General features: G+C 49.8%; 2 protein-coding genes across 2 annotated transcripts; both read right to left on the bottom strand.

Annotated features, from left to right (window-relative positions):
- On the bottom strand, positions 3,252 to 15,298 carry SYCE1L (synaptonemal complex central element protein 1 like). Its single transcript, XM_018063146.1, has 11 exons — positions 15,238 to 15,298; positions 9,195 to 9,257; positions 7,607 to 7,666; positions 7,343 to 7,417; positions 6,746 to 6,793; positions 6,443 to 6,497; positions 4,834 to 4,897; positions 3,932 to 4,001; positions 3,759 to 3,846; positions 3,544 to 3,628; positions 3,252 to 3,396 (listed from the first exon to the last, which is right to left on the bottom strand). Exons 1-11 carry the CDS (start codon positions 15,296 to 15,298, stop codon positions 3,316 to 3,318), a joined length of 750 nt encoding a protein of 249 aa, XP_017918635.1. The 3' UTR covers positions 3,252 to 3,315.
- MON1B (MON1 homolog B, secretory trafficking associated) lies at positions 14,428 to 24,725 on the bottom strand. The gene is made up of 6 exons (XM_018061738.1): positions 24,500 to 24,725; positions 23,927 to 24,084; positions 21,292 to 21,612; positions 19,924 to 20,743; positions 19,404 to 19,551; positions 14,428 to 16,808 (listed from the first exon to the last, which is right to left on the bottom strand). Exons 2-6 carry the CDS (start codon positions 24,072 to 24,074, stop codon positions 16,599 to 16,601), a joined length of 1,647 nt encoding a protein of 548 aa, XP_017917227.1. The 5' UTR covers positions 24,075 to 24,084; positions 24,500 to 24,725; the 3' UTR covers positions 14,428 to 16,598.

The raw sequence follows: 26,373 nt of genomic DNA, 5'->3' as shown, positions 1-26,373 counted from the left end.
AGTACTGGAAAATCCCACGGACAGAGGAGCCTGGTGGGCTGCAGTCCATGGGGTCGCTAGGAGTCGGACACGACTGAGCGACTTCACTTTCACTTTTCACTTTCATGCATTGGAGAAGGAAATGGCAGCCCACTCCAGTGTTCTTGCCTGGAAAATCCCAGGGACGGCGGAGCCTGGTGAGCTGCCGTCTATGGGTCGCACAGAGTCGGACACGACTGAAGCGACTTAGCAGCAGCAGCAGCAGCAGCATGTGTTCATTGTAAATATTAGCATATGCTGAATGATACAGCCACAGGTCCCATGACCATTCAGAGGCCGATCATAAAAAGCCAGAGTGGTGGCCCAATTCCTGGAAATCCCCCACCCCTTCCCCCAAATTGTTGGAATAATCCTCCCACTTATTAGCCTATGAAATTACCCAGGCCACAGAAACTAACCACCCAGTATTTCGGGGCCACTCTCGACCTTTGAGAGAGACTACATTCTGTCTGTGCACTGTGTATCTCTCTAAATAAATTCATTTCTTATCTTCTATCACTTTGCCTCTCACTGAATTCTTTCTGTGATGAGACATGAAGAACTCGAGCTTGTCTTGAGACTGGTGTGGGATTCCAATTGAAAGACAGTGGGTTTAAGTCCTAGCCTGTGGGTTCAAGACATAATCTGAGTTTTGGCTGGGTCTGAGTTCCATCTGAGGTGTGTGGTTTCAGTTTTACCTAAGAAACGTATGTGCTGACCAGGCAATCTTTGTTTCTGTAGCATCTCCTCTGCTTTCCTGTGAATTACCTTCCTCCCCTTTGTATCATCAGACCCTACCCCTCTCCTTAGCTCTGGTGTTACATAGGATGTTGTCACCTGGATGTCTTTTAAGCCTTCATATCTTTATGGAGCTCCATAAATTCATTTTTCCTATTACTCTCTCACATCAATTTAATTATTAGGCCAGCCAAAGAACCTAGAAGGGAAGAAGGTAGAAATTTTTCCAGCCCTACACATCCAAGCAACTGTACAATACTGCCAAGAATATTTGCTCTTTGTCTCAGCTAAAACCTGACAAGGTATTTAAGGGAATTCTTTTTAAAGAATGGTCAGATGTTGACCAACTTGGAAGCTGATATTCAGAACCTGACGTGAGTTTTTTTTCCCCAAGCCTTTCTCCTTTAAGCTAAAATGAAACTATGTACCCACAGCAGGGAAAAACCTTCTGAAGCCTTCGTGGAAGGGTTACTAAAACATTCCCAAGACACATAGCTCTAAACCTAGGACAAGGGAATCTTCTGACTTCCACCTTAGTTGAAAATCTTCTCCCTGATATAAACAAGCAAACTGAGGATAATGTAGTTGGGTGAGTAGGGCAGCTTCCATATCACTCATGTGTGCCCAATCCTTTGAGGAATTAAAAACTGTACTTTTCTTACAAATCTTCACAACATCAGACATGTGGCTCCAGAAACAATTCAAAGCCCACCTATTCTTTTTTACCAAGTCCCAAACATTCCCTGGGAGAAGGAAATGGCAACCCACTCCAGTGTTCTTGCCTGGAGAATCCCAGGGACAGAGGAGCCTGGTGGGCTGCCATCTACGGGGTCGCGGAGTCGGACTCGACTGAAGCGACTTAGCAGCGGCAAACATACCCTATTCATCTCAAAAACCTTGCAGATATTTGTAAAACCTCTGAACTTAGCAAACAAAAGCCATCTGTGGTGGAACTTGCATTTTTCTCTGTGCCTTTTGAGATGTGAGTTTCCTCCAGTTGGGTCGAGTTAGTCTCCACTTTCAGAGTTCAGTCTGAGAGAGGCAGTGCCACGTGCCAACCATCTCCTTGTGTATCGCACTGTATTCACATGAGGGGCAATTTCACTTAGCTAAGGGTTCAGGGGAGATTTTGGAAGGAGAAGTTGACCAGGTTTATAATAAGTTCTGTGCACCTGGTGTTTGCAGAGTTTTGGTGTTTAACTGAGTTTTGCAGACATTAAACACTTTGCCTGAGGTCACTCAGTGACCAGGGGAGCCAGGATTCGAATCTTAGGAGGAAAGGGATGTCAGCGGACTCTCTGGGCTGTCCCCATTTGTGTGACATAGGTGGGCTGGGATATAATGACTCATCATCGTCATAAGTGATCGCCAACATTTACCGACAGTTGCTGTGCGCCAGGTCTTGTGCTCAGAATAGACTAGAGAGACGAGAGCCATCTGAACTGGCCTGCCAGGGATTCTCTGACATTATCTCCCATCCCTCTTCACCTCCCTCTGTGTCACCACACTGGCCTCCTCCAGATGCTCCTCAAACAGAGCAAACTCAGCTACCCTCCCCTACTCCCTCCACACACTCAGCCTGTGCCCACCCAACCCTGCTGCCCAGGGCACCCTCCCTCATCTGGCCTACTTCCTCACTGAGATCTTCCCCCACCTGCTATTTAAACTCAGCAGGGCCTACAGCAGAGCCTGGGGCACAAGCAGATGTTCAGCAAATGCTTATTAAACCCACAGTGCTTGGTTAAGTAGCAAGTGGGGCCCCGAGGCCAGCCTCCTGAGCAGCTGATATCCTTAACGGGCTCTGTGGTCTGGGAAGACTGGGGAAACGGCAACCCAGATGAGGACACAGCAAGGCAGACGCCCTGAGATGACGAAGTGCTGGGAGAAGGGGGGAAATCATCTGTGCGGCTAGAAGCGCACATGAGGATGTGAGAGGTGAGGCTTGGGAGGAAGCTGTGGGGGAATGCAGGGGCTCTGCAGGCTGGGATTTTGCTCTGAACCCCAGCAGACTGACAGGACCTGCAGTGAGTTCTTGCCACGTCCCCTTTAGCCCTTGAGGCTTCCCCACGTGGCATAGTGGTAAAGAATCAGACTGCCAAAGCGGGAGACGCAAAAGACTCCCTGGATCCCTGGTTGGGGACGATCCCCTGGCGAAGGAAAGGGCAACCCACTTCAGTATTCTTGGGAGAAATTCATGGACAGAGGAGCCTGGCGGGCTACAGCTCCTGGGTTGCAGTCGGACATGACTGAGCACACATCTTAGCCCTTACTGATAAAATTCAGGAATCCGAGATGAGGCCAAGGAAATGGAGTGGCCTTGACACTCACGCAGACCCTGAGACATCCCGAGCCCGCCAAGGGGCTGGTGGGCGGAGCCCGGCCGAGGCCCGGCACAGGCAGCCTGGCCGCCCCACCCCCTCGGGAGAAGAGAGGAGGGGGGCACGACCCCGACCCTTAAAGACCCCAGAGCACAGACTCAGCCCGCAGAGGAGGAGCACGGTCCGCAAACGTGGCCTTTATTTCCGGGCGAGCTTGAAGGAAGGGGGGGCCGGGTGGGTCCTACTGGCCTGCGGCGGTCGTCGGGACCAGCTGCATCGGCGGCGCCAGGTCGCCCTCACTGGGGAGCTGGGGGCCGGCCTGCTGGGGTGCGCGGGGCGGGAGTCAGGCCTGCTGCGCCGGGCCCGGTCCCCACCCGCCGAGGACGCCCCGCGCCCGCACGCGAGCCTCCCGCAGGGACCCGGGGCCCTGGCCGCCCGCTCCGTCTCGGCGCGCCTGCCGGCTCTCTACCTCTCCAGCGCCGGCCGGGTCCTCTGCAGTGCTCCGTGTCTGGGCGGGGGCCTCCCCCCGGAGTTTCTCCGGCTCCGCCTTCAGCCTGCGGGGAAGGAGCGCTGAGGATCCCCGGGGGCCCGCCGGGAGGCCCGGGAGCGCGGGGAGCCCCGCCCTCCAGGGAGCCAGCGCTGGGGACAGGCCTCGGTCCCTCCCCACCTCCCCGGCCCTCTCACCCGCCGATCGCCGCCCGGGCGGCGGGGACCTCGGGCTGCGCAGGCAGCCGCCGCTCCACGTCCTCCAGCCGGGCCAGCGCCTGCCTCTCTGGGGGCGGGCGGGGCGTCGTGGGCGGTGCCGGGGCTCCCGCAGGCCGCCCCGGCCCCGCCCCCGCCCCGGGCCCAAGTCCCACCTTCGATGAGCAGCTGCTCCTTGCTGCTCTGCAGGGCACGGATCTCCCAGGCCAGTCGCCGCTTCAGCATCTGCTAGGAGAGAGAGGAGCCCTGTCCCTGCAGCTCTCCTGGTCCTCTCCTCATCCGCGTGTCTCGGAAAGTCCTTATCTGAATTAGTGGGTTCATGCCTTCATTCAGCTACCCATTCATTCGGTGTGCAGCTTCTGCTGGGGCCTGGGGGGCTCGGGGAGAGACGCTTTCCCCCTCAGTCACTCCCCAGGTCCCCGTGTACCTCTTAAACCTCACCTCTTCCCACTATTTCATCCTCCAGCCCCATGGCTTGCTCTTCCTTAAATACACCAGGCACGGTTCCCTCCCAGGGACATTTGCACTCTGACAACTGCATGGCTTCCTTGCTTATTAATCCGTGTCTGTGTTCAGATGACACCTGCTCACAGAGGACTTCCCCACTGGCATTACAGGATCCATCGACTTATTTTCTTGTTTTAGACTCTGGGCATGCCCACCCCGTGTCTCTAACCAGCTTGGGGACAGCAAAGACTTGGCCCCTCTGGAGGGCTGCTGGACACATCCAGAGACACTGGCTGAATGGAGGGATGGCCTGGCCACGTCTGGGTCAGAGTTCCCACTCACTACTGCAGGATGAGTACTCTAGGCAAGCAGGAGGGGAGCGAGGTTAGCAAAGGCCAGGGCAACAGTCTGGGCGCCGGAGGCTGAGTGCGGCAGTGGGGGTTGGTGAGAGGTGGCTGGGTGGACTGAGCTGAGCGGGTGACAGGAAGAAAGGAGTCAAGGACCACCCCTTGGCGTTGGGCCTGAGCAGTAGGAGGACCCTGGGCCCATCAGCAGACATGCTGGAGCCAGGGGAGGAGGGGCTTCAACAGAGGCAATGATAATGGCTCACGTGGAATTCCCAGAGGTCCTTGTGTGGGCCTATCAAATCCTCCAGCTGTTCTTCCACGGGCAACCTAGGGGCCGACATCCAGGAATAAGCAAGCACAGGGTAGGACTGACACCCAGCCTGGCCCAGTCTGGGGCTTCAGATCTGTGCCTAGGGCTCCCTCTGCTAGGAGCCCCTTCATGGGTTTTATCCTCCAGGCCTTGCATCCAACAGCTCGCCTTGCAACAAGCTTGCCTTCCAACAAGCTCTCCCTCAGGCAAGCCCCACTCCCATCCCCCACACCAGGCCACTCCAAGCCCTAGACCCAGGGTCACCCCAGGGTTACCCCAGCTTCCTCTGTCCTTGAGTCTCTGTGATCTGAGAGTTTTGGATAGAAATTTGCTCTGTGTGTGCCGCCAACATGTAGTTCCTGGGAAAGGAAAGAAAACCCTCAGTTACAGTCTCTGAATGAGCCATTAAGCCTTCTAGCCGGAGTGGGGCTGGGAGTCTGTTCAGAATCTTTATCATTCTCCTTTTTTAAAATCAAGTGTGAACCTTATAAGCCTTTCTTGACACTCTCACCCTGTCCATTCTGTCTCCCATCAAACCGTGCCTTTCCAAGAAATCCCTGTGAAGGGTACATTGGTTTAGTTTCATACATTCTAAAGTCCAGGGTTGAAGCCTGGATCTGCTATTCCACTATAATCTTATACAAGTTATTCAACCTCTATGGATCTGTTTCCTCACATGTAAAATGGTGGGACTGTCATTGTGAGGACTGGTTGATAACTGAACACTATCTGCTCCTCGGACAGTGGTAGGTGTGGTAGGTGTGGTGTGATTAAGCATATATACACTTTAACTATCTGTCATCAGGTTTTCCCACGTTATTAAAATCTTGATGCCCCAGGGTGTGAGACCTCTGGTCACAGGAATGTGTTAAGCAAAGGTTCAAAGGATGGAAAGATAGATGGATAGGTGGCTGGGCAGTGAATTGAATAGGTGAGTGATAGGCTGGAGAGATGATGTCTGGTTAGAGAAATGATGAGTGGAAGGATAATGGATGGATGGAGAAATACAGGAAAGACTGACAGATGGCTGGCTGGCTGGATGGCTGGGTAAAGAAATGAATGGCTACACGGATGACTGGAAAGTGGAGAAAAGAAAGAATGGCTGGCTGGATGAAAGATGATTAGATGGAAGGCTGGAAAGATTAATGGCTGGCTGGCTGGCTGGAGAGTTGGATAGTTGGTTGGATGTATGGGAGAGTGGTTGGATGGGTTGGTAGATGGATGGGTGTGTAAATGGGTGGCTGGGGGCATACATGAGCAGACAGATAAACAAATGTTTTGGATGGCAGAAGAGCTGGATAAACCATAGGGGAAGACCGAAAATAATACCAGTGGATGGAATTTGGTATCCACTTGATAAAGAAACTAGCAATGAATGATTAAACGAGTTCAGCTGAACACTACCACTTATCAAAGATAAGCAGGAGAGGCTCTCATCTAGCCACTCAATTTTATACAAAGGGGAAATGAGTGTGTGTCCAGGATTTCTTTCCCCTAGCTCTTGCCCCCTCCTCCTTCAGGCAGGGAAATGAGGCGGGGAAGAACCGGGCAGGACCTCTTACCTCTGTGCCTCCTCCGCCTTCCTTTGGCAGTACAGCTGGAGGGTCCGCAGTGCCTCTGCGGGGAGAGGGACCGGGGGCTCTGAGGAGTCAGATGGGGCAGAAGGGGCCTCACAGCGCACTGGCCAGGGCACTGAGGGGACTTCAGTGTTTACTCCAAGTCAGGTAGCAGCTGAGGGGCAGATCTGAGCAGAGAGGGAAGCACCTCGCCTCTGATCTCAGGGGGATTCCTCTGGCTGCCTGGGAACTTCAGGCTTTTGTAGGGGGGCCGGGTAGAATAATGAGGATGAAAGGGCTGGTAAATACCTTGCTTTCTGCTCAAAACCTCCTCTAGGTGCACTTTCTCTCCATTCACTGGAAAACACAGGGACACTTTGAGTCTCCAGGGGCCTCATCCTATTCCCAGACTGCAACTTCATGCAAAGGGAAGGCCCCAGGTCACACAGAAGATAAAACAACCTCAGGGGAGGGCAGTGTCTTCTTGCAGGCCCTGCACCCATCTGCTAGGGACCGTCTTGATCCAGCTTTTTCCCCCTGGGAGCCCACACGCCCTGTAAGAAGGGGTGAAGGACCGCAGGACTCCCTTGCGTAGCACGTGCACAGTAGAATGGGGAGAGGATGAGAAATGCAAAAGTACACCATGACAAGCAGGAATGAAAGCTATGAAGAAATAGACCAAACCGGGGGGTGCGTGCGAGACGAGGTGGTATTTGGTGTTTAGAAGGGGCCGCCAAGGTAGACCTGTTGGGGTGAAATTTCAGCTGAAATGTGACTCAAAACAGCGCGAGGTGATGTGGGTTATGTAGGACGAAAGCATCAAAGGTGGAGGGAACAGCCTGCGCAGAGACCCTGAGGTCAGCACTGGCCACGAGCTCTCTGCACCCTTCTGCTGGTCCCACTTACAGGAGTCCAGGTCCCGACGCAGGGCCTCCCAAAGAGCTTGGGCTTCTCCCAGTTCCTCGCTGGATTTCTCCTTCGCTGGGCCAGAGAAAGGACGAAGACACAGTGTGAGGTGGCCTCCAGCCTTGCTGTATCCTGCAGACTGGGATGCTGTAAACCCACCTTCAGACAGTCCAGAGGGGCCTGGATCTTACAGGTGATGCAGTGGGGGCTTCCCCAGCCCATGCCCCTCTCAGCCAGCGGGCCTTCTTAGATCCCGGAGTTTACCTTGCTGAAGCTCATGAATCCGGTTAATCAGGTCTTCAATCTGTGGCTCCAGGCTTCCCTCTGCAGAAGGAAATAGAAGACTGAGCTAGAGACGGCAGGTGCCTGGCTGTCCTGGGCAGAAGGAGCAGGGTGGGTGTTGGCACTGTGTCTCTGCTGCTGTCGATCAGCATTTATGGAGCATGCAAGAGAAACCCTTGCAGGGCCTGCATTCTGGGTGGGAAAGATGGACACTGAGCAAAGATGTGTGATGTCAGTGCTGGTGGCAGCGGATGCTGCGAAAGGACCATGAATGCAAAGCCCCTGCAGTGACTGAGACATATGCCTAAAACATTCGGCTAAGGGGCCTGGGAGGGCTGGCGTGAGTCTAGTGAGCTAGCGGAGTAGCAGGACGCAGGGTGGAGTGGAGGGGGTGGCAGATGGCTCAGGGTCTTCTGGGCCGTGGCAGAGGCTTGTGCATGTAATTCTGAATGAGGTGGGAGACAGTGGACACCTCCTGAAAACCCCCACCGCATGGAAAGCCTGGAAGGCTGGGTTGTCGCTTCTGCGTATCTGGACTCTGGTGTTCGAATATGAGGAAGATACCACTTGCATTTTGACAGCTATCAAATTCTCCAATGACAGGGAGATCACTGCCTCTTTAGGGAGTCATCTCTAACTTCACACAGTCCAAATTTCAGTATTCTGAATGCGGAAGCCCTTCTCGTCCTCTCTGGCTTCAAGGTTGAAAGCACAGAATTGAGGGGAAAATCTGCCCAACCTTTGCTGGGTGTCACTACCACCCCGAGACATCCTGAAGGTCAGTTTCTGGATTTTTAGGAGGCCACCAACCCCAGCTCCTGTGAATTCTTGGAGACTGAGTGCTCTCCGAGGTGCTGATTAGGACGTGACTCCCCGAGGTCTTTGTTTTACAGAGGATGGTTAGGGTCACTGTACATTTTCAATCCCCCTATTCCTCTACCTACTTTTAGCCTAGGCAGCAGCTCCAGTGCTGTAGCCACAGAGTCAGGGAAGGGAAGGTTTTCATTTATTTGGAACAGACCAGTGGATTGTAGTATTTTAAGCTGCTGATGGACTAGGGGAGAGGGAGATCCAACCTCAAACCCAGCCAGTACTTTGCCCCAGCCCTGACGTAGATACTGGATGCAGGCTGGCTCCCAGTCTCCCATCAACAAGCAAAGCCAGGTGCAAAGCTGTTTGTGTTGCCATCTGCCATTTGTATATAGAAAAGGACAAAGAATATACCCCGAAAATGGACTTTTTTTATAATTCTCCAGAAAAATACCAGAAAATTTAAAAATAGTTGCTGCTGGCCTATGGGTCAAGGAAATGGATGGCTGGTGTGTGTGTGTGTGTGTGTGTGTGTGTGTGTGTGTGTGTGTATGCACGCATGCATTTGTGTGTTGGGGAGTAGCTTATATGTCTTGAATTTCTAAGCTGTGCTTTTGGTTGAAAACTAAACGGTGTAAGAGGGAGAAAGCGCAATGGGATAATTTCCCAAGGTTGTGAGTTGAGGGGTCGGGGATTGAACCACATCTTCCTGTTTTAAAACCTCTTCAAGTTAAGCCTCAGACACAAGGAGACACATGACCTTTCTGCAACTTTTTCACCATTTCCAGCAAGTCTTCGGTCTTCTCTGAAGACTCGGTCTGACCTGTGGAATGAAAACCAGAATTACAGCATGCAGTGAGAGTGAGGGGGACTGAGGAAAGGTCCACACTTGCCTGGGCAGGGAGGAAGAAAGTCTCAGCAGGTTCTGAGAACACCCTGGATTGAACCAAGGGTCGGCCGAAGGGCAGCCCCCCAGCCAGGGCAGGGTCCCTACAGGACCCCTGTCTTTTGTCCCTGAGGCTGAGGGAGTGTAGTGGGTGACTCAGAACCTCTACTGGTCAGCTCTCCCCGAGAGGTTGCAGGACACCACCCTTAGCAAAATTCAGGGGTGAGAGAAGTGAGGCAGTTTTGTTACTGCTGTTCTCAATCAGTATGAAGTTGCAGGCAATGCGATAGGACAGAATGATTTCATATGGATTTCTTTCCAATAATCGTAGGCCACTACTTGCAAATTCTGAAAGAAGCGATGGGTTTAGGACATGGTTTAGCAATGGCTGCTAACATCCACAAAAGACCCCTGGATATTGTGAGCCTCCTGATAAAAGAACACAACACCACCTGTGAAGGACTCTGCTCCCCATCCCCCAACCCTGACCAAGAGAAAAAGAAAAAGGAATACTATCAGATTTCCATTTCTAAATACCAATTCAGAGGAAATATGAGGAATAGGAAAACATGTTAAATGACGCAATGGGGATGAAGTCAGCATCATCCAGATGCTGGGAAATACCACACATAGGACAACGTGGTTTCTTCAACAAATAAAATACAAAGAAGGAAAAGAGGGGAAGAGGAAACTCTATAGATTAAGAGATGAGACATATAGCAATCAACTCTAATGAACAGACTTTATTTAGGTCTTGATTCAAACGTCATTTTGCCACATATATTTCTAGGTACTTTTAAAAGTGAGCCCGTGTTACTTATAACAACAACAAAACCAGCAAAAATATCAACATCTTAAACTCTTGTAAAATCAGTGAGAAAAGGGCAACTCCTAGTGACTCCACTGCTTGCTCTCTAAGAAAAATTAAGCAGAGAAGATGAAAAGAAGCTCACAAAACACATATGACAGCCAGAGTAAAGGAAGAAATGCTTACCCACCTTGGTACACAATGCAAAGTCCCTCCCTCAAGACCTAAGTTCCGCAGGTACCCTCTGCAAGGCCACCTGTGCGACAGGCTATTTGTGTGTACTCAGTGACCATTCACATCACATACAAGCAAACCACACACAAGCATTTTCTGATAAAGATGGTGTCATGTCCCAAATGGCATTTCACAGTTCATATTTTTCCTTTTTATTTGAAAAATATTCATTGGTTTGACTGCACGGGTCTTGTGGCACGCAGGATCTTCAATCTTCGCTGCAGCATTTGCGATCTCTAGTTACAGCATGTGGCATCTGCTTTTCAAGTTGTGGCATGCAGGATCTTTAGCTGCAGCATGTCAACTCTTAGCTGCGGCACGTGGGTCTAGTTCCCTGACTAGGGATCGACTGAACCCGGGCCCCCTGCCTTGGGAACGTGAAGACTTAGCCAATAGACTGCCAGAGAAGTCCCTGCATTTTTCTATTCGATAATATATATACTAATGATCTTTTAAAGTTGTCCTCTATTGATGGACATTTAGGTTGCTGCTTTTGCTGTTATAAATAATGCCACAGTAACTGTCTGCATTAGTTTTCTTGAGAAGCCATAACAATACCTCTACGTGGGTCTTTCTTTTGTGTCTTTCACCTTAAATTCTATCTTTGTATGTCCAAATTTCCCTCTTCTTATATGACACCACTTATTAGATTAGGGTACAACCTTATTCTACACGACACTTAACACAGTCTCAAAAACTCTGTTTCCAAATAAGGTCACATATTGAGGTTCGAGTGGACATGAATTTTAAGGGGACACAATTCAATCTAATATAAGATCCTGGTACATTCTTCTTTATGCACGCATCAGAATGTTACTGAATGAATTCCTAGAAGACTACTGGATGGATCAAGGGGCATGTATGTTACTAAATTTGGTATTTTGAAGTTGCCCTCCCCTTAGAGGCCCATGGAAGACTCCTTCCTCATACTCTTATCCTTCAAATATTTTTTCAACCTTTTGCCAATCATATAGGCCAAAACATTATTTCATTTCAAACTTTCTGGTAGTAAATACAAAAACTTACTCAACTCCTCTGGATCAGAAATTCCACCTCAAGGCATCTATTTTAGGAAATAATTAAGGATGGTGGGCAAGACTGTTTCATTGTCCATAATCTTAAAATATGGAAGCAACTTAAAGATACCTTAGTTGATTATGGCACCTTCATAGGCTAAAATTCTTTGCAGCCATTAAAACTCATGCTGTAAATCAGGGGCTCTTAACTCGAGCTTATTAAATTTTGCTGAAATATTTGTTATTATGTTCACTTTCTTTACATCTTTTCCCCTTATATTAGTATGCATTCATTTAATTTTGCATTTGAATTTTTAAATTACTTAATAAACAACTGTAGAAGGACAAGGAGTAAAAAGTAAAAGTCTCCTCTTACCAACAGTCCTTTATCCAAGTCACTCCAAGCTTGAGGAAGACACTCAGAACTCGGTAAGATGTATTGCATGTATTGCTTTAATTTTCACTTACCCAAGTAACATTCTAAAAACATTCAAGCACTACAGAAATATGTAAAGTAAAATGCAACTCCCTTCTCTTCTTAGCTCTAAATCTTATTGTCTTTCTCTGGTATCACTGGTTGGTATGTCTCCTCTGGATACTTTCAAGTTCTTCAAATACTCTTAGTATTAGGAATAAAAAATATTAAATCTACTTTAATAATAAAGGGAAGTGTCTGTGATTACTTGTTTTGTTTTTAATATTATGAGGATTTTCAAATGCACATGAAATTAGATAGGATACTGTGATACTCTGGTTTACTCACTGCCCAGATCTAACAATCATTAATATCCACCGATATTTGCTTCAGCTATTTTGTGTGTGTGCTGAAATATTTTCAAGTAGGTCCCAGACTTCATGACATTTCATCCCTAGATGAAATTCATTAAGAATCTCAAAAAAACAGTCTCAACTACTAGAAGACATTTTCTTAGATGACTGCAGTTTAAGAGTCTCACCAAGATTAACAATCATCACTAATCATTGGATCATTTATATCACCAAATACCCACAACACATCTGGTTTCCCCTGATTGTCCCCATATGTCTATCACAGCTGGCTTGTTCAACCATTTCTGTGAAAGCTCCGTTGTTCCTCTCCACTGCATTTCGAGTCCTAGTCACACAGTAAGATCATGCTGCTGCTGTTGCTAAGTTGCTTCAGTCGTGTCCGACTCTGCGTGACCCCCTACCAGGCTCCCCCATCCCTGGGATTCTCTAGGCAAGAATACTGGAGTGGGTTGCCATTTCCTTCTCCAGTGCATAAAAGTGAAAAGTGAAAGTGAAGTCGCTCAGTCGTGTTCGACTCTTAGCGACCCCATGGACCGCAGCCTACCAGGCTCCTCCATCCATGGGATTTTCCAGGCAAGAGTACTGGAGTGGGGTGACATTGCCTTCTCCAAGTAAGATCATGAGTGATCGGTAAATCTTTTAAATAGTTCAAGTAACATCTTGACAAAAATTTAAAAAAATCAGTGTGACAAAACAAAACAGCCTATGGAGTATGAGCCCCTTTGAAACATTTTATTTTGAAATAATTTCAGATGTACATGAAAACTGTAGAAATAAGCCACAGTGCTGTTTGCCCCTGCATCAGATTCCACATTTGAGAGCATTTCTGCACACAAATTGCAGATATCATAACCCACTATTTCTTAATATTCCAGTACATATTTCTAAGGGAACTCTACCAGTATAACCATCAAAATAGAGGTGTTAATAACTTGACCAATATTAATGTACAATCCCCAGATGCCATTCAACAGTTTCCCCTCTTGTATTTTAAAGTTATTCATTACTACTGGCATTTTCCTTTAAAATTAAAAAAAATGCTTTCACTTCTGCACAACCTCCCAAATTCAAGTCCCTTGTTCAGAGTCACCAGTTGGGCCTTTAACCTTCAGACATTTTTCTATGTAACACACATAGAGCTATAATTGTATAACTGAACTGCCTCTCTTTCTTAATTCTAACTTGCTTTCCCTCATAAGAACATGATCCCTATGAAGCTTACTCTGTGTTAACGAATCACGCCCCCTTTATTTTTCGGCCGTGCTGCAAGGCTTGCAGGATCTTAGTTCCCCAACTAAGGATTGAACCATGGCCACAACAGTTAAAAAGTGCTGAGTCCTAATTCACTGGACTGTCAGGGAATTCCTATAATCTTCTCCTTTTAAAATTAACTGTAATGAGTTAAATTGGAATTTATTTCTTCCTGCCTCTTAAAAAAAATAATGTCCACCACATAGGGATTCTGTAAAGCGTGAATATACTTAAAGTTAGCCATTTCCATGATTGTTTCTGTGTTTTGCTCCCATCAACCTTCCAGTGACCCTGCCTGGTCCACACATCTGTGTATTCTATGATTTTCAAGCACGGCGACCAAAGATAAGAAATAGCGTTTTAGATGCTATGCGTATTCTGACAAACTGCCTCCAGCAAAGCCTTTGCTGGCCACTTCTACCATCAAGGCAAAAGAAGTCCTGTTCTGCCAGAGTAATCAATATAGCAGATATTCTTCCTGTTCTAAAGCCAATTTGGATGGTTTAGAAAGGGCAACTTGATATGCTTTTCAATTTTCTCCATTGCTGGTGAGGTTAATCATAACTTCCTTTTTTTAAAAAATGCAATAATACTAGGGATTTTCCCCCCACAGTGGCAGCTATATTAAGTGCTTAATAAGGGCAATTTATTGGCATCTTCTTGTTGAAAGCTTGCACTCAACATGAGGCCATAATCTAAGAGAACTCTCAGTGTTATTTCATTAGTCATACAATAAAAAATAAAATTACTGAGCACCTACTTTTGCCAAGTAGGCACTGTTTTAGGTGCTGGGGAAATGGTAATGAATGTCTGTTCTCAAGAAGCTCACAACCTAAGGCAGACAATATCCAAGTACATAATCATAATCATTGTTGTCATCTGCATAGATGTGTTTGGAAAAATGTAATCCAATGTGTTTATTATCAATAAGGTGGTCTAAAGAGTGTGTAGGAAGGTCAGAAATAGATGAAAGGAGTTGACAACTGTTAATACACAGTGACCTGTACATGGGCATTCATTTTATTTTCTGTGCTTAAGTACATTTTGAAAATTTTTATAGTTAAAAAAAAAAAGTGCTAGTGGCATAGCGGGGGATCATTGTCTTCGACAATTTTCCTCTTTTGCCTAGACTGCAATTTCCAACTCTCTCTAGAACAATTTTGTCTTTCCTCTCACTGGGGTAGGGGGCGTCAGTATTAACAAAATGCCGGGAGAAAAGAAGCTCTCTTGAGAGTGGCCATCCACGATTAATATTTAAGAGTCCATGCAAAGTGTGGCATGTGCTGGGAGGGTGTGAAATGACGGTATTGGAATTACTGTTTTCTTAGATGTGGCAGCAGTTGAGTGGGTTTTGTGAGATCCACCCCTTTATTGTTTGAAAAGATGAATACTGAGGTATTCTATTTAACTCACGTATAACCAAAAAAATTGACAAGTTAATCTAGATGCTGAGAATTATACATGTTTTTATCTCCGCTTTGTTGGACAGCAGTGTATAATTCTTTTTTTTTTTTTTTAGTACTGGTACCAGTATTTCATTATTGTAAGGAGACAAAGGGCTCCCCTGGTGGCTCAGACGGCAAAGCATTCACCTGCAATGCAGATCCGTTTCTTCCCTGGGTTGGGAAGATCCCTTAGAGAAAACAACCCACTCCAGAATTCTTGCCAGGAAATCCCCTGAACGAAGGAGTCTGGAGGGCTACAGTCCATGGGGTTGCAGACTCGGACATGACCGAGTGACTACCCACTGCACTAGGGCAAGGGGACGAAGGTTCCCTCCCTTCGACCCTGGATGCCAGAGGCCCCTTGCCTTCACTACGTTCACCATCCTCCACGACTTCCGGCGACTTCACTTCCTGAGGCTCCAGCTTCCCCGCCATTTTCCAGCACGCAGCTGATACGCGTGCGCTTTGGTGATTGGTTACACAAAAACACGCGACGGCAGAAAGGCGGTACAGCGTGCACGTGTCCGGTGCGTCTCTGCGCATCAGTTGACCAGGGTGAAGAGCGACGGGTGATCAGCTCACCGAAGTGGACCACCCAGAGATCTCTGAGCGACAGTTAGCACGCACACGTGCAGCACGAGGCTCCAAGCTCCAGCTTAGCGAAACCCGAGGCAGGACTAGGGTCTTGGTTGTTGGGGTGCTGAGTGTTGCACACACACGTAGAAACTACAGGCAGGCCTCGCTCTCTGTCCCATCTTTGCTTGGGTCGTGCGGTGTGTGAGTCGGACAACTGCAGGCGCTGTGTGGTGGTGCACAAGTGGTGCAGTCCCCTTTCACAAATCGTCATGTAACAGCCTATGAGCGGTCACGAATGAACAATGGGCCGTGGAAGCTAAGTGGATCTGTGTAAAAATTCTGGATCTCAGTCACTGTGTGAAGTCGGGTACTTTGCCCTGGGTTACATAGGCAGGTGGACGCTGGAGGTCACCTTCTTATTAATATTAGCAGCAGCCAGCACTGATGGGGTCATTTTTTACTGGGTACAGATGAAGCACATGAAGGGCAAAGGAAATGTCCTTGTGGATATAGGTTTTAGGCCTTTTATGTGCAGTTCTCTTTTGTTTAAAAATATCCTCAGGCTGTTTCAGGGCACAGACTTGGTCCTACATTTCCAATTCCAAAACTGCCGTGGGCCACCAAGGGAGACCCTGGCCAGCCCTAGACACTCTGGGCTGAGATCCCAGGGAGGAGCCAGGCCCCTGTCGCAGCAGCGAGCATGGAGACGGTCCCTGACAGAGGCTGGAACACCATCCAAGTGGAGAAGGTGAAGGCAGAGGGAGGGGAAGAGGAATTCTTAAGGATTTTCCCAGAGGTGGAGGGGCATGAGGGGACTGGGTAGGCAGCCTGCTCACCTGTGTGCAATCACCCTGCCACCCATGTGTCTTTGGTGAGCAGCTCCCCAGATCCTGCTGCACTGCCCAGGGAGACTGGGACCAGCCACAGGACATGGCAACCCACCCCAGTATTCTTGCCTGGGAAACTACATGGACAGAGGAGCCTTGCAGGCTACAGTCTGTGGGGTTGCAAAAGAATTGGACTTGACTGAGCGACTGGACACACACAGACATACTACCACCACCAACCCCCCAACCCTGTCCCATTTCCAGGGTGAAGACAGAAGGTAAAAGCCCAAGGTGGTGGTTCTCAACACTGCCCAGTCTGGAAGGTCTGCCTCTCAAGGGCCAGCAAACAAGCCATTGTGGGAAGCTTGGTCCGTAGAAGCCGCTGGGGCTGCTGGGGGTGTGGAGTACTTGGGTGGGTAACGAATGAAGAGCCGATCCTCCTCTTTCTTCACCCAACGCAGGAGTTTGGTCACTGCGAGGATGGCACCTGCCTTGGTCACCAGGGGGCTGAGGCAGGTATACAGCTCAAATTTGGAGGTCACCTGCGGGTTTGAGAGGAGACATGGTCAGTTGGTCCCGAGCCGGCCAAGCTCAGTGCTGTCCATCCTACCCTAGCCCCGTACCTGTCTTGTGTCCAACCTGGCCACTGTGCTAAAGCAGGTAAGCTGATGCTTCTGTATCATGAGTGGGCCAGGGGATCAGCCAGAACCAGTGATTTCAACTGGGTGCTATGTGTGTGTGCATATACACTCTCTGGACCTCAGTTCACTCACCTGTGGACTGGAGATAATGACAAGAGTGCTTAACATTTAATGAGTAATTGTATACAAAGTCCTGTTCTAAGTTCCACACACTTACATTTTTATCATCTGTAGCCTGGGTGTGATGTGAGGATTAATTCAACTTAATCTTCATACCAACCTGAGAGGCTTAACCCGAGCCGGCCGCCAGCACCTTTCCACACCACCTTTGTTCTCCCCCTCGTTCCTCCTGTGCCAGCCACTCTAGCCTCTGCCTGCTGTTCCTCAGACACAGCCAGGCTCAGCCTCACCTCATGGCACCTGCACAGCCCTTTTCCTCTGCCAGGTGTACTGTTCCTCGAGACACCCACATGCCCTGTGATCTCCCCTTCCACTTAGATGTCATTTCCTGACCGCGATCTAAAATCCTGGGACTACCAGATTCTGGTGTTGAAATGCCATCCTCTACTAAAAGGTTCAAGGACTCACTGGACAGATGGTGGATTTCAGGACAGGCACAGAGAAATTACAAAATAAGCTTGGACTATCTTTTGCCAGAAAGTAAGAAGTACTTAAGCAGTGATACAGATGTGTCAAAAAGACATACGGGGAGGACTCCCTGGTGGTCCAGTGGTTCCTACTCCACCACAGGAGACACAGGTTTGATCCCTGTCAGGGAACTAAGATCCCACATGCCTACACAGAGCAGTCACAAATTTTATTTAAAGAAAAAAATAAAAAGATACAGGGGCCAGTCTGGCTAAATCCATGGCTTCTGCTGACTAAATAAGCAAGAGTTTGAGCACAAAAATAAAAGACAGTAAAAGATTTTAGCTCATTGAATTAAAAAAAAAATCCATGATATGAAGTTTAAAATTCAACAAATAAACAAGAGCAAGGAAAGCTCTTTCATACAGCAGAATCTCAACCAATAAACATAGACATTAGGATGAAATGAGAAAAATCACCATATGGTAAATGCAAGAGAAACAGCTGTCACAGGCAAAAATCATTAATGGATATTAAAATTAGTGGATGAAAATATGGTGAAAAAGAAAACACTGACCTAATCACCACAAGATACTGACTAATTACAAATGGCAAAAAGACTAACTATAAAGTGGAGAAACCTGGCAGATATCACCTTAACGAAGTGAACAGGAGTCATGTGAACATTGGGACACAGTGATGTCATGGTCCTCCTGATACAACACAGAGAAAGACATCTGACACTTGTGCAAGAGGCTTGCTCAAGATGCGTGACCTGACAAAATATTATTAGAAAAAAACAAGTTGAGGGGCAATCTACAAACTAACTGGCTGGTACTTCCTAAAAATTCCCAGGTTGTGAAAGAAAAAAGACCAAGGGAATGTTCCAGAATAAACAAGACTAGGAGGACACAATCAATCTGAATATGTGCTCCTGGACTGGATCATGGGCCAGTGAAAGGACGTGAGTGGGACGACTGGTGAAGTCTGAATGAAGCCTGTGGATAAGATGTGACTGCATTGATGTTAATTCCCTGATTTTGATGAGTTCCCCTGGTTATGTTAACATCTGGAGAAACTAAGTCAAAGACCTACTTCACATAATTTTTTGCAACTTCTTTGTGAGTTTAAAGTTGCTTGAAAATGAAAACAAAAAAAATGTTTAATAAAATTCTCAGAATAATGCCTGATACATAATAGACATGCAATAGATGAGTTAAAAAAATGTGCACTAAATGTCAGAATCTAAGGGAAGAGCCATCTCCAATGGAGTCACGTTGACCAAACCCCCTGAACAGCTGACCTTTACCAGAAGCATGGACAGCAGTCCTGAAGAGACCACAGGGAAGGCTACCCCAAGTGGAAGGCACAGCATGGAACCAAGCCTGCAGTGCTCAAGTGCAGGGGACAGACAGAATCAAAGTTCAACGGGTACAGAATCAAAGTTCAACGGGTACCCACGGCCAGAGGGTGGGGCTGATGTGAAATTGACAGGCAAAGTGACTGTAGCTAATGGGACCTTTTGAGAGGGGAAGACATTAATGAGGGAATGGTCAACAGAACAATGAGTCTAAGAGGTTTCAGACACTGAGACTGATGGGTTTCAAAGACACATGGAAACTTCCCTGGTGGTCCAGCTGCTAAGACTCTGAGCTCCCCATGCTAGATCCCACAGGCCACAACTAAAAAAAAAAAATTCTGCATGCCACAACAAAGACCCAGCACAGCCAAATAAATATTTAAAAACAAAGACACGTGGAGTGACAGGGACAGGGACGGATACAAAACCACAGCCCAGGCAAAGGTGTAGTGTGCTTAAAGGAGGCTGCTGTGGCTGGAGGGGATACAGCAGAGGGAAAGAGGCTTGCAGCGTGGGAATCGACTCCTTCAGAGCCCTGCTCAACTCACCCAGGCCAGAAGGGTCTCCTTCTCAGCCACGTGGTAGATGAGGCGCAGCGGCCGGGAGGTGCTGTGTAGCCGGGCGTGCAGGCGGTGGTACAGGTCAGACAGGCGCTGTCGCTCCTCCTCTCTGCTGTAGGGGGCCTCCAGCTCGGGGCTGCATTGACGGAGGAGGGTAGGGGATAGCGTCAGTCTAGAGTGCTCTTGGTTGGCCCATCTCCCCTCTGTCTAGGGAGTTCAATTAAAGTAAGGGAGCTGAGCCTCCTCCCCCATTAGACTGGAGGCTTCTTAGGGCCTAACCTCCCTATCAAACATGGGGACTCCTGGAGTCTTGGGGTCTTCCTCTCCATCAGGACAGGGGACTTCTTGAGGCTGGAGGCTGACTCCCGCATCAGGCAGAGACCCATTCTACTGCATCTCTCGAGAGCACGGCCGGCTCTCCCTCCAGAGTCTTGTCTGTTGAGCGGCTGAACCTTCCAGTTAGATAAGCTTCCCCACCCAGCCAAATGCCCACGGGGGCAGAGCCCACCTGGTAAACTGGGGCAGCTGGCGGTGATGGTCAGGGATGTCCAGCGGCTTATAGAGGAAGTGCCGGAGGCCAGGAGCGCCCACAGCCTGCACACTGTAGGCTGAGGCGCTGGCCGATGCAGCATCTGAGAAGCTGGCAGCTTCCCTGAGGGCACGCATGGCTCCGAGCGAGTGCATGCCCTCTTCGACCAGGCGCCGGCAGGTGGCCATGTCATGGAAGGCCTCGGGGTCGGTGCCCAGCAGCAGCAGGCAGACAGGCATGGCGTCCAGGCGGGCCACGTAGGCGTAGAAGAAACCATCAGGATTGAAGCGGGGGAGACACACGGGTGCCCAGGCCTCGCCTGCCGCAAAGGCCGGGGCCCCTACCCAGTCCAGCAGCAACTGCAGGTCAGCGGGGTCCAGCCGGCACTCGGCCAGCACCGTCCGCTCCTGGGCGGCTGTCACCAGGCGACCACCCACCGCCAGCACCGAGAGGGCCAGGCCGGGCGCTGTGCAGCGTCGGAGCAGCGCGCCCAGCGCATCCCGCAGTGGGCGAGCCAGAGGCACACAGCGCACGGCGCCCAGCAGGAGGGCCCCCGGGTCCCGCTCCACGCTGTCCAGAAGTCGGTCCAGGGTGCGCTCCGAGCCGGCCAGCAGGCGGCGGAGATCATAGTTCTGCTTGCGCGCAAAGATGCGAGCCACGCTGGCGCGCGTCAGGGTGCTCACGATCTGGGCGTGCACGGCCAGCAGCTCCCCACGCAGCTGGGCGGCTGACTGAGGAGTCCTTGACACGGCCACCAGCAGCAGCGGGCCCTGCTGTAGGAACACCAGCTTGTGGTCCTCTGGGGGAGGGGAGGGAAGGGACGGTCGGAGGGAGATGGGTCAGTGGTGGCATGAGGGGGTCACATGGGGCTCTTCCACAGTCCCCCCCACCCCCACCCCAGACAAGGCACACACAATTGGTCCAAGCCCACTCTGTCACTCAGGGGACACCAGGACTAGGGTAAGGACAAACTGGGGGAGCTGGGACATTTGCAGAGATATGATGGGATGGTCAAGAATCAGGCATACAGCATGCAGTGGGGAAGATGGAGAAAGGAAAATAGGGCTAGAAAAACACCCAACTCACACAAGCTCCCACGCTCAGGCTCTCAGGCAACAAGGAAGTATCCAGCCAGTTATATCCCAGTGAGTTGATCAATCAAAACTCAGCAGGGTAACCGGACAGACAGACCCCCTGGACAGACGCCTGTCCAGCTTCCACACACACTGACTCACTCCCAACTAGCTCCATAGCGCCCCAGGCAGCCCGCCAGCCAGCCAGCCCTCCTGCCAGCCAGCCAAGGCCCCAGTCACTGTCGCCGACCCTGCTTCCTGCCCCTCTGCTCACCAGCATAGATGGCGCGAATGGCGTCTCCTGCACTCCGCACAAAGGACACCAGGGCTGTCATCACACCCATGGTGGTCGACAGGGCTTCCACGCTGCCGTACCGCGAGTAGATGGGCTTGCCGGCCTCACTCAGCACAAACACGTGCTTCCGCTTGCTGCGCCAGTCCTCGTCACTCGGGTCCCCGCCCGGGCCCCCCGAGCCAATCTCAGGGCCGCCCAGAGGACTGCCCTCGGAGGCCGCGGGGCTCCAGAGCCCATAGGTGCATGATGGAGCCTCTGACTGGAGCAGCAGGCTAGGTGACTGGTCCTTGGTCTCGGATCCTGAAAGGGAGCCCCCCAGTAAGTCATCTGCCTGTGGACCCCCACTCACCCCATGTGTCCACAGAACCATCAAATCCCTACCAGCCCTGCAGTGATCCCTGCCACTGACACACACCTCCAGGTGTCTCCTCTGCCCCTCAATGATGTCTACTAACACTTAGGTTTCAATGACTTCCCCCGCAAAAACTCCAATAAGCCCATCTAACTTTCATTACTGAACCCTCTATTTCCCAACCAAATAATTATTCCCCTTTCAATAACTGCCATTCCCAAGTTTGCAAAGCACCCCAACACCTGTGAATGATCATCGATATCTTCATCTTCAGTGAACCCCCATCTACCCTGACCCCTCATGTACTCTCCTGATATCTGCTCATTACTTAATGGCCACCATTATATCTACTATCATCTGTGTCAGCAGTTATGCACCCCTCATTACCCTAACCCCTTATTTATCCTCACTGATGTCCACTCGTCCTAACGACACTATTGACTCTCCTGGGCACCCATATATACTCTTGGGAAAGACCGCTAATTCTCCTAAAGACTGCCATGATGATCCACTAACATCCAGATCTTTAGGACTCGCCCAACTTCCTATTCGTTCCCACCGCTGCTCGGTAACATTTCAGTGACCCCACATTAACATAACTAATATCTAGATCTTCAATGATCTTCAATGACTGCCCCAACCCACAATTTAATCTACTCCATGTGCACTGCATTCCCAATAATGACCACCACTGACCTCCATTAACATCCAAGGCTTCCAATGACCCCTACTGATTCCCCTGACCTTTATTCTCATTGATATGACTCTCCTTTATCCTCACTGATATCCACCCCCTCCCTACAATAACCACCATGCTGCTGCTAAGTCACTTCAGTCGTGTCCAACTCTGTGTGACCCCATGGATGGAAGCCCACCAGGCTCCCCCATCCCTGGGATTCTCCAGGCAAGAGCACTAGAATGGGTTGCCATTTCCTTCTCCAATGCATGAAAGTGAAAAGTGAAAGTGAAGTTGCTCAGTTGTATCCAACTCTTCGCAACCCCATGGACTGCAGCCCACCAGGCTTCTCTGTCCATGATTTTCCAGGCAAGAGTACTGGAATGGGGTGCCATCGCCTTTTTTAATCACCTCTATTGCCCTTCCCCATGGCCATTATTAACATTCAACAGTGAAATCCACAAATTCATTGCCCTCTACTGACTACCCTCCCATTTATTTTAGTCAATGTCCACTGATTCCCATTGACAACCAGTATTATCCACTGGCAACTATGTATCAATACTTTCCCCATAAAATCCCAATGACCTCATATTCCCTCACTCTCTCATTGACAGTCCCCAGTTACCTCCTCCCAGTACTTCCCAAGTTCTCAAAGACAACCCCTGTTACTGATTTTCAGTAATGTTCAATGATCCTTTCCAACGACTCCATCAACATCCACTAATTCCAAAGTGGTCAATGAGCACTCATTTCCCAATGATTTCTGCTAATCCTCCACTTTATACCACTACATATACGCTGGGGTCTTCAAAGATCTTCCTACTGGTCCTCTGACTCTCTAATTGTCTCACTGATGTCCACTGTCTCTCCAGCAATGATCACCATTAAATCCACTAAGATCTGGCTCCTTAAAGATTCCCTCCAATAATTGCCATCAACTCCTCAAAGATGTAAATACTGAGTGTCCACTGGCCTCCACAGATCTCCTTTCCCACTTCAGTGATTTAAAGCCCCCAAAGACACTAACTTCTAAATAGTCCCCCTTGACCATATTAGGGCTTGCTTCCCTTGTGGCTCAGCTGGTAAAGAATCCGCCTGCAACGTGGGAGATCTGGGTTTGATCCCTGGGTTGGGAAGATCCCCTGGAGAAGGGAAAGGATACCCACTCCAGTATTCTGGCCTGGAGAATGCCATAGACTGCATAGTCCATGGGGTTGCAAAGTGTCCGACAGGACTGAGTGGCTTTCACTGACCATATTAACTTTCTTTTGGTCATCATTGATCTAAACAGCCTAAACCCCCTGGGTCCCTCTCTAACCTCAACTGATCCCTTTCTGATTCTTCAAGGGCCTATATTCACACCACCTCCCCAGTGAACATCCATTGACACTCGCTGATTTCCTTTTTATTCCTCAATGATTTAAACTACAACTCGAGTCCCCAATGACTTCCCACTGATCCAAAGTATGGTTTAAACTACTTCCCTGAGTCCCAAAGACTCCTCTCTGGGCCCCCAAGAACCTTCCCCAAGAATAACACCCCTTAGGAATTCCTTCCAAGACCCTCGTGAAGGGAATGTATACCTGCTTTCTCCAAGCTTGCATCTCCAGGATCGGGTAAGTCCTTGTGAACCCCTCCACCGTCTTCAGCCTCCTCACTGGGGAACCGCATCTCCTCCAAGTCCTCCGCATCCCCAGGGACTGGGGCAGTAGTGTCTCCTCCGGCCTCCATCTGCACATCCCTGTGGAGGGGTGGGATGGAGGGCGACCCGGAGCAAAAGAAACTTCTTAAAAGCTTTTACTCAGCCTGGCCTCCTTGCACACACTCCTGGGGCTCGTTCTCTCCTGGCGTTTCAACAGGATGAAACATTCAAAAACACGACCACATACTTGCAACCTCCAACACTTCCCGCAAAGGAAGGCTCTGCCAAGCCTCAGCAAATAAAGATATACAAACACCTGTTTTAACTCTGCATCTCAATTGGCCAGGTACCATTAGTTCCCGTAGCCCCGGAAGCACCACACTTCCGGGTGTGGCTGCCGTCCTGCCACACTTCCGGGTGCGACGCCTCTCTGAAGGTACTTCCGGTTGCGGAGCTTTAGTCGCCCTCCGGGCGCCAGACCTCTCCTTCCCCCCGCCCACTCGGGTTCCCTCACCGTTGAAATGGCCCGCGCTGCTCCCGGGTCTACGACGGATCTGGCCGGCCCGGTCTGCACTCACTCTCTCCTCGAAAGCACGTGTGGCTACAACTGGGGCGAAATGGGCCCACTTCTCGTGCGAAAGCCGCCGGCGTGAGGGGGGCGCGGCTCTCGCTCAGCCAATCCGGAGTACGGAGGGCGGACTGCCTCGCCTCTGGCCCAATACAGCGAAGCCGGTCCCCTGAGGTCGTCCCGCCCCATTCCGTCTGAGTAGTGTCGCCACAGAAACCTTGCGTCAGGTCGCTGTTGGACCCGCCCATCCCTTGACTGACATTTCTCCGGACCCAATGGAAGGCCTATTCCTCTTCGAAGCTCGCAGCTTAAGTCTTGATAGGTAGGACTCGCCAGAATGGAGGAAACTTCATCCTCCGTTATCCTTCAGGAAAGGCAGGGGCAGGAAGGTGGAGTGGACACTGGACAGAGAGAAAATGCTTGATGGACAAGGGCCGCCCGCAATCGGAGTACCGTGCGCAGGCTGGCCAACTTAAGAATTCGGTTGCTAAGGCGAGAGGCGGGCCTCTCAGAGGCAGGAAGTTTCTGTGGGTGTCTGGGGATTCAGGCAGCCTAAGGGCTTGGCGGCCTCTGGAAAAAGGGAAGCTCATGGCGCAGAGGGGTGAGTTTGCAAAGGCAATGTGTAGGCTGACCAGGCCCTGCCCAAACGTGCGAAAGGCAGAGCTGACCTCACTTCCGAGGATGGGTCTCTGTGGGCGAGACTATGCAGGTTAGGAGCCCAGGCCTAACCCGGGCGCTTGTGGGCGTGCCTTTGGCAGGCTCCTGATTCCTCCTTGACTCCAGCAAGGCTTGATCATCACCTTCTTTGCTGGCTTTTTTCCAGCTTGGGCAGCTAACCATTCGCCCTCTGTTGTATGAGTTTCACCGTTTTGGTGGCTTTATGGCCACTTGGGAGGGCTTATGGACCGTTTCCAATAGTGAGAGGATTTCAGAAGCATGCTTTCTGTCTTGACGGTTTGACTGAGGAGCCCCTATTCTTTCCAGATTGCCCGTGAGTGTGCACCAGGGAGAATGCATAGTGAAAGTCCCTCGTCTTCAGTGCTTAGTAGGGATCTTGTCAGAGCAATGATTTCTGGTCCATGAAGCTGCTTCCATCGGTGATCAGTCCCACATGAGGCTCAGTGGAGGGTTGGTCCCTTAAGTTCCATCTGCTACAGTACACTAGCTCAATGACGTGTAGGCAGTTGTGCATTGAGGGGTGTGAACAATGGAACAATGGCTGGATTTCAGGCTGAAGTGACCTGAAGTCTTAAGTTAGGATTGTCTAAGAGAATACTCCTGAATTCTCTCAGAAGTCAGCCAATAGCTCCCTTTTTGTTCCAGTAAAGAAAAGATTTGAGGAGGGACATACACAGTGGTGGATTGCCCCAGGCTAAACTTCTCAGCTTCCTGAAGCCTGTCATATGTAGCTGCTACAGCTGGAAGGAAAGGGAGCCACCCCTTAACAATCTATACTAGTTGTTTTGAAAAGTAGGCAGGGGGTCATTCCCCAGAGCTTGAATTAACACCCGCCCCAGACTCAGGCCTGTCTCTCCTGGACATATAATTTGAAAGGTTAGGCTGAGGCTAACATTGTTTTTATTGTTTCAAAGGCTGTCTGGAACTCGTTAGCCTAAGTAAGGGACTCAAGATCATGTCCCTTTAAAGCCTCCTAGAAGGGTTTTCCTCATAGTTCGGGATCCAAATGTGACAGAACCCTGCCATCCTCAGGAAGACCCTCAGGTGCCTTGGGTCTTGGGTGTTCTTAAGTCTGAACTGCCTGTTGTCTATTGGGCAAAAGATCCCACTGTCCTTAGGAAAGGAAAAAGCCTGGATAGGTG

The sequence above is a fragment of the Capra hircus genome, chromosome 18, assembly GCF_001704415.2.
Source record: "Capra hircus breed San Clemente chromosome 18, ASM170441v1, whole genome shotgun sequence".
Lineage (NCBI taxonomy): Eukaryota > Metazoa > Chordata > Mammalia > Artiodactyla > Bovidae > Capra > Capra hircus.
The sequence above is the reverse complement of the archived record's forward strand: the minus strand, read 5'-3'. Positions and strand labels throughout refer to the sequence as shown.

Bases quoted from the DNA above. Each gene is read 5' to 3' on its own strand.
- SYCE1L (XM_018063146.1), bottom strand. From the start codon at position 15,298: ATGGCGGGGAAGCTGGAGCCTCAGGAAGTGAAGTCGCCGGAAGTCGTG. The intron at 6,498-6,745 runs GTATTTACCAGC...CTCTCCCCGCAG, and splicing joins GGTTTTGAGCAGAAAGCAAG to AGGCACTGCGGACCCTCCAG. The intron at 3,847-3,931 runs GTGGGACTTGGG...GCCCGCCCCCAG, and splicing joins GGAGCAGCTGCTCATCGAAG to AGAGGCAGGCGCTGGCCCGG.
- MON1B (XM_018061738.1), bottom strand. From the start codon at position 24,074: ATGGAGGCCGGAGGAGACACTACTGCCCCAGTCCCTGGGGATGCGGAG. The intron at 19,552-19,923 runs GTGGGCTCTGCC...CCGTCAATGCAG, and splicing joins CAGCTGCCCCAGTTTACCAG to CCCCGAGCTGGAGGCCCCCT. The intron at 16,809-19,403 runs GTGAGTTGAGCA...TCAAACCCGCAG, and splicing joins AGGAGACCCTTCTGGCCTGG to GTGACCTCCAAATTTGAGCT.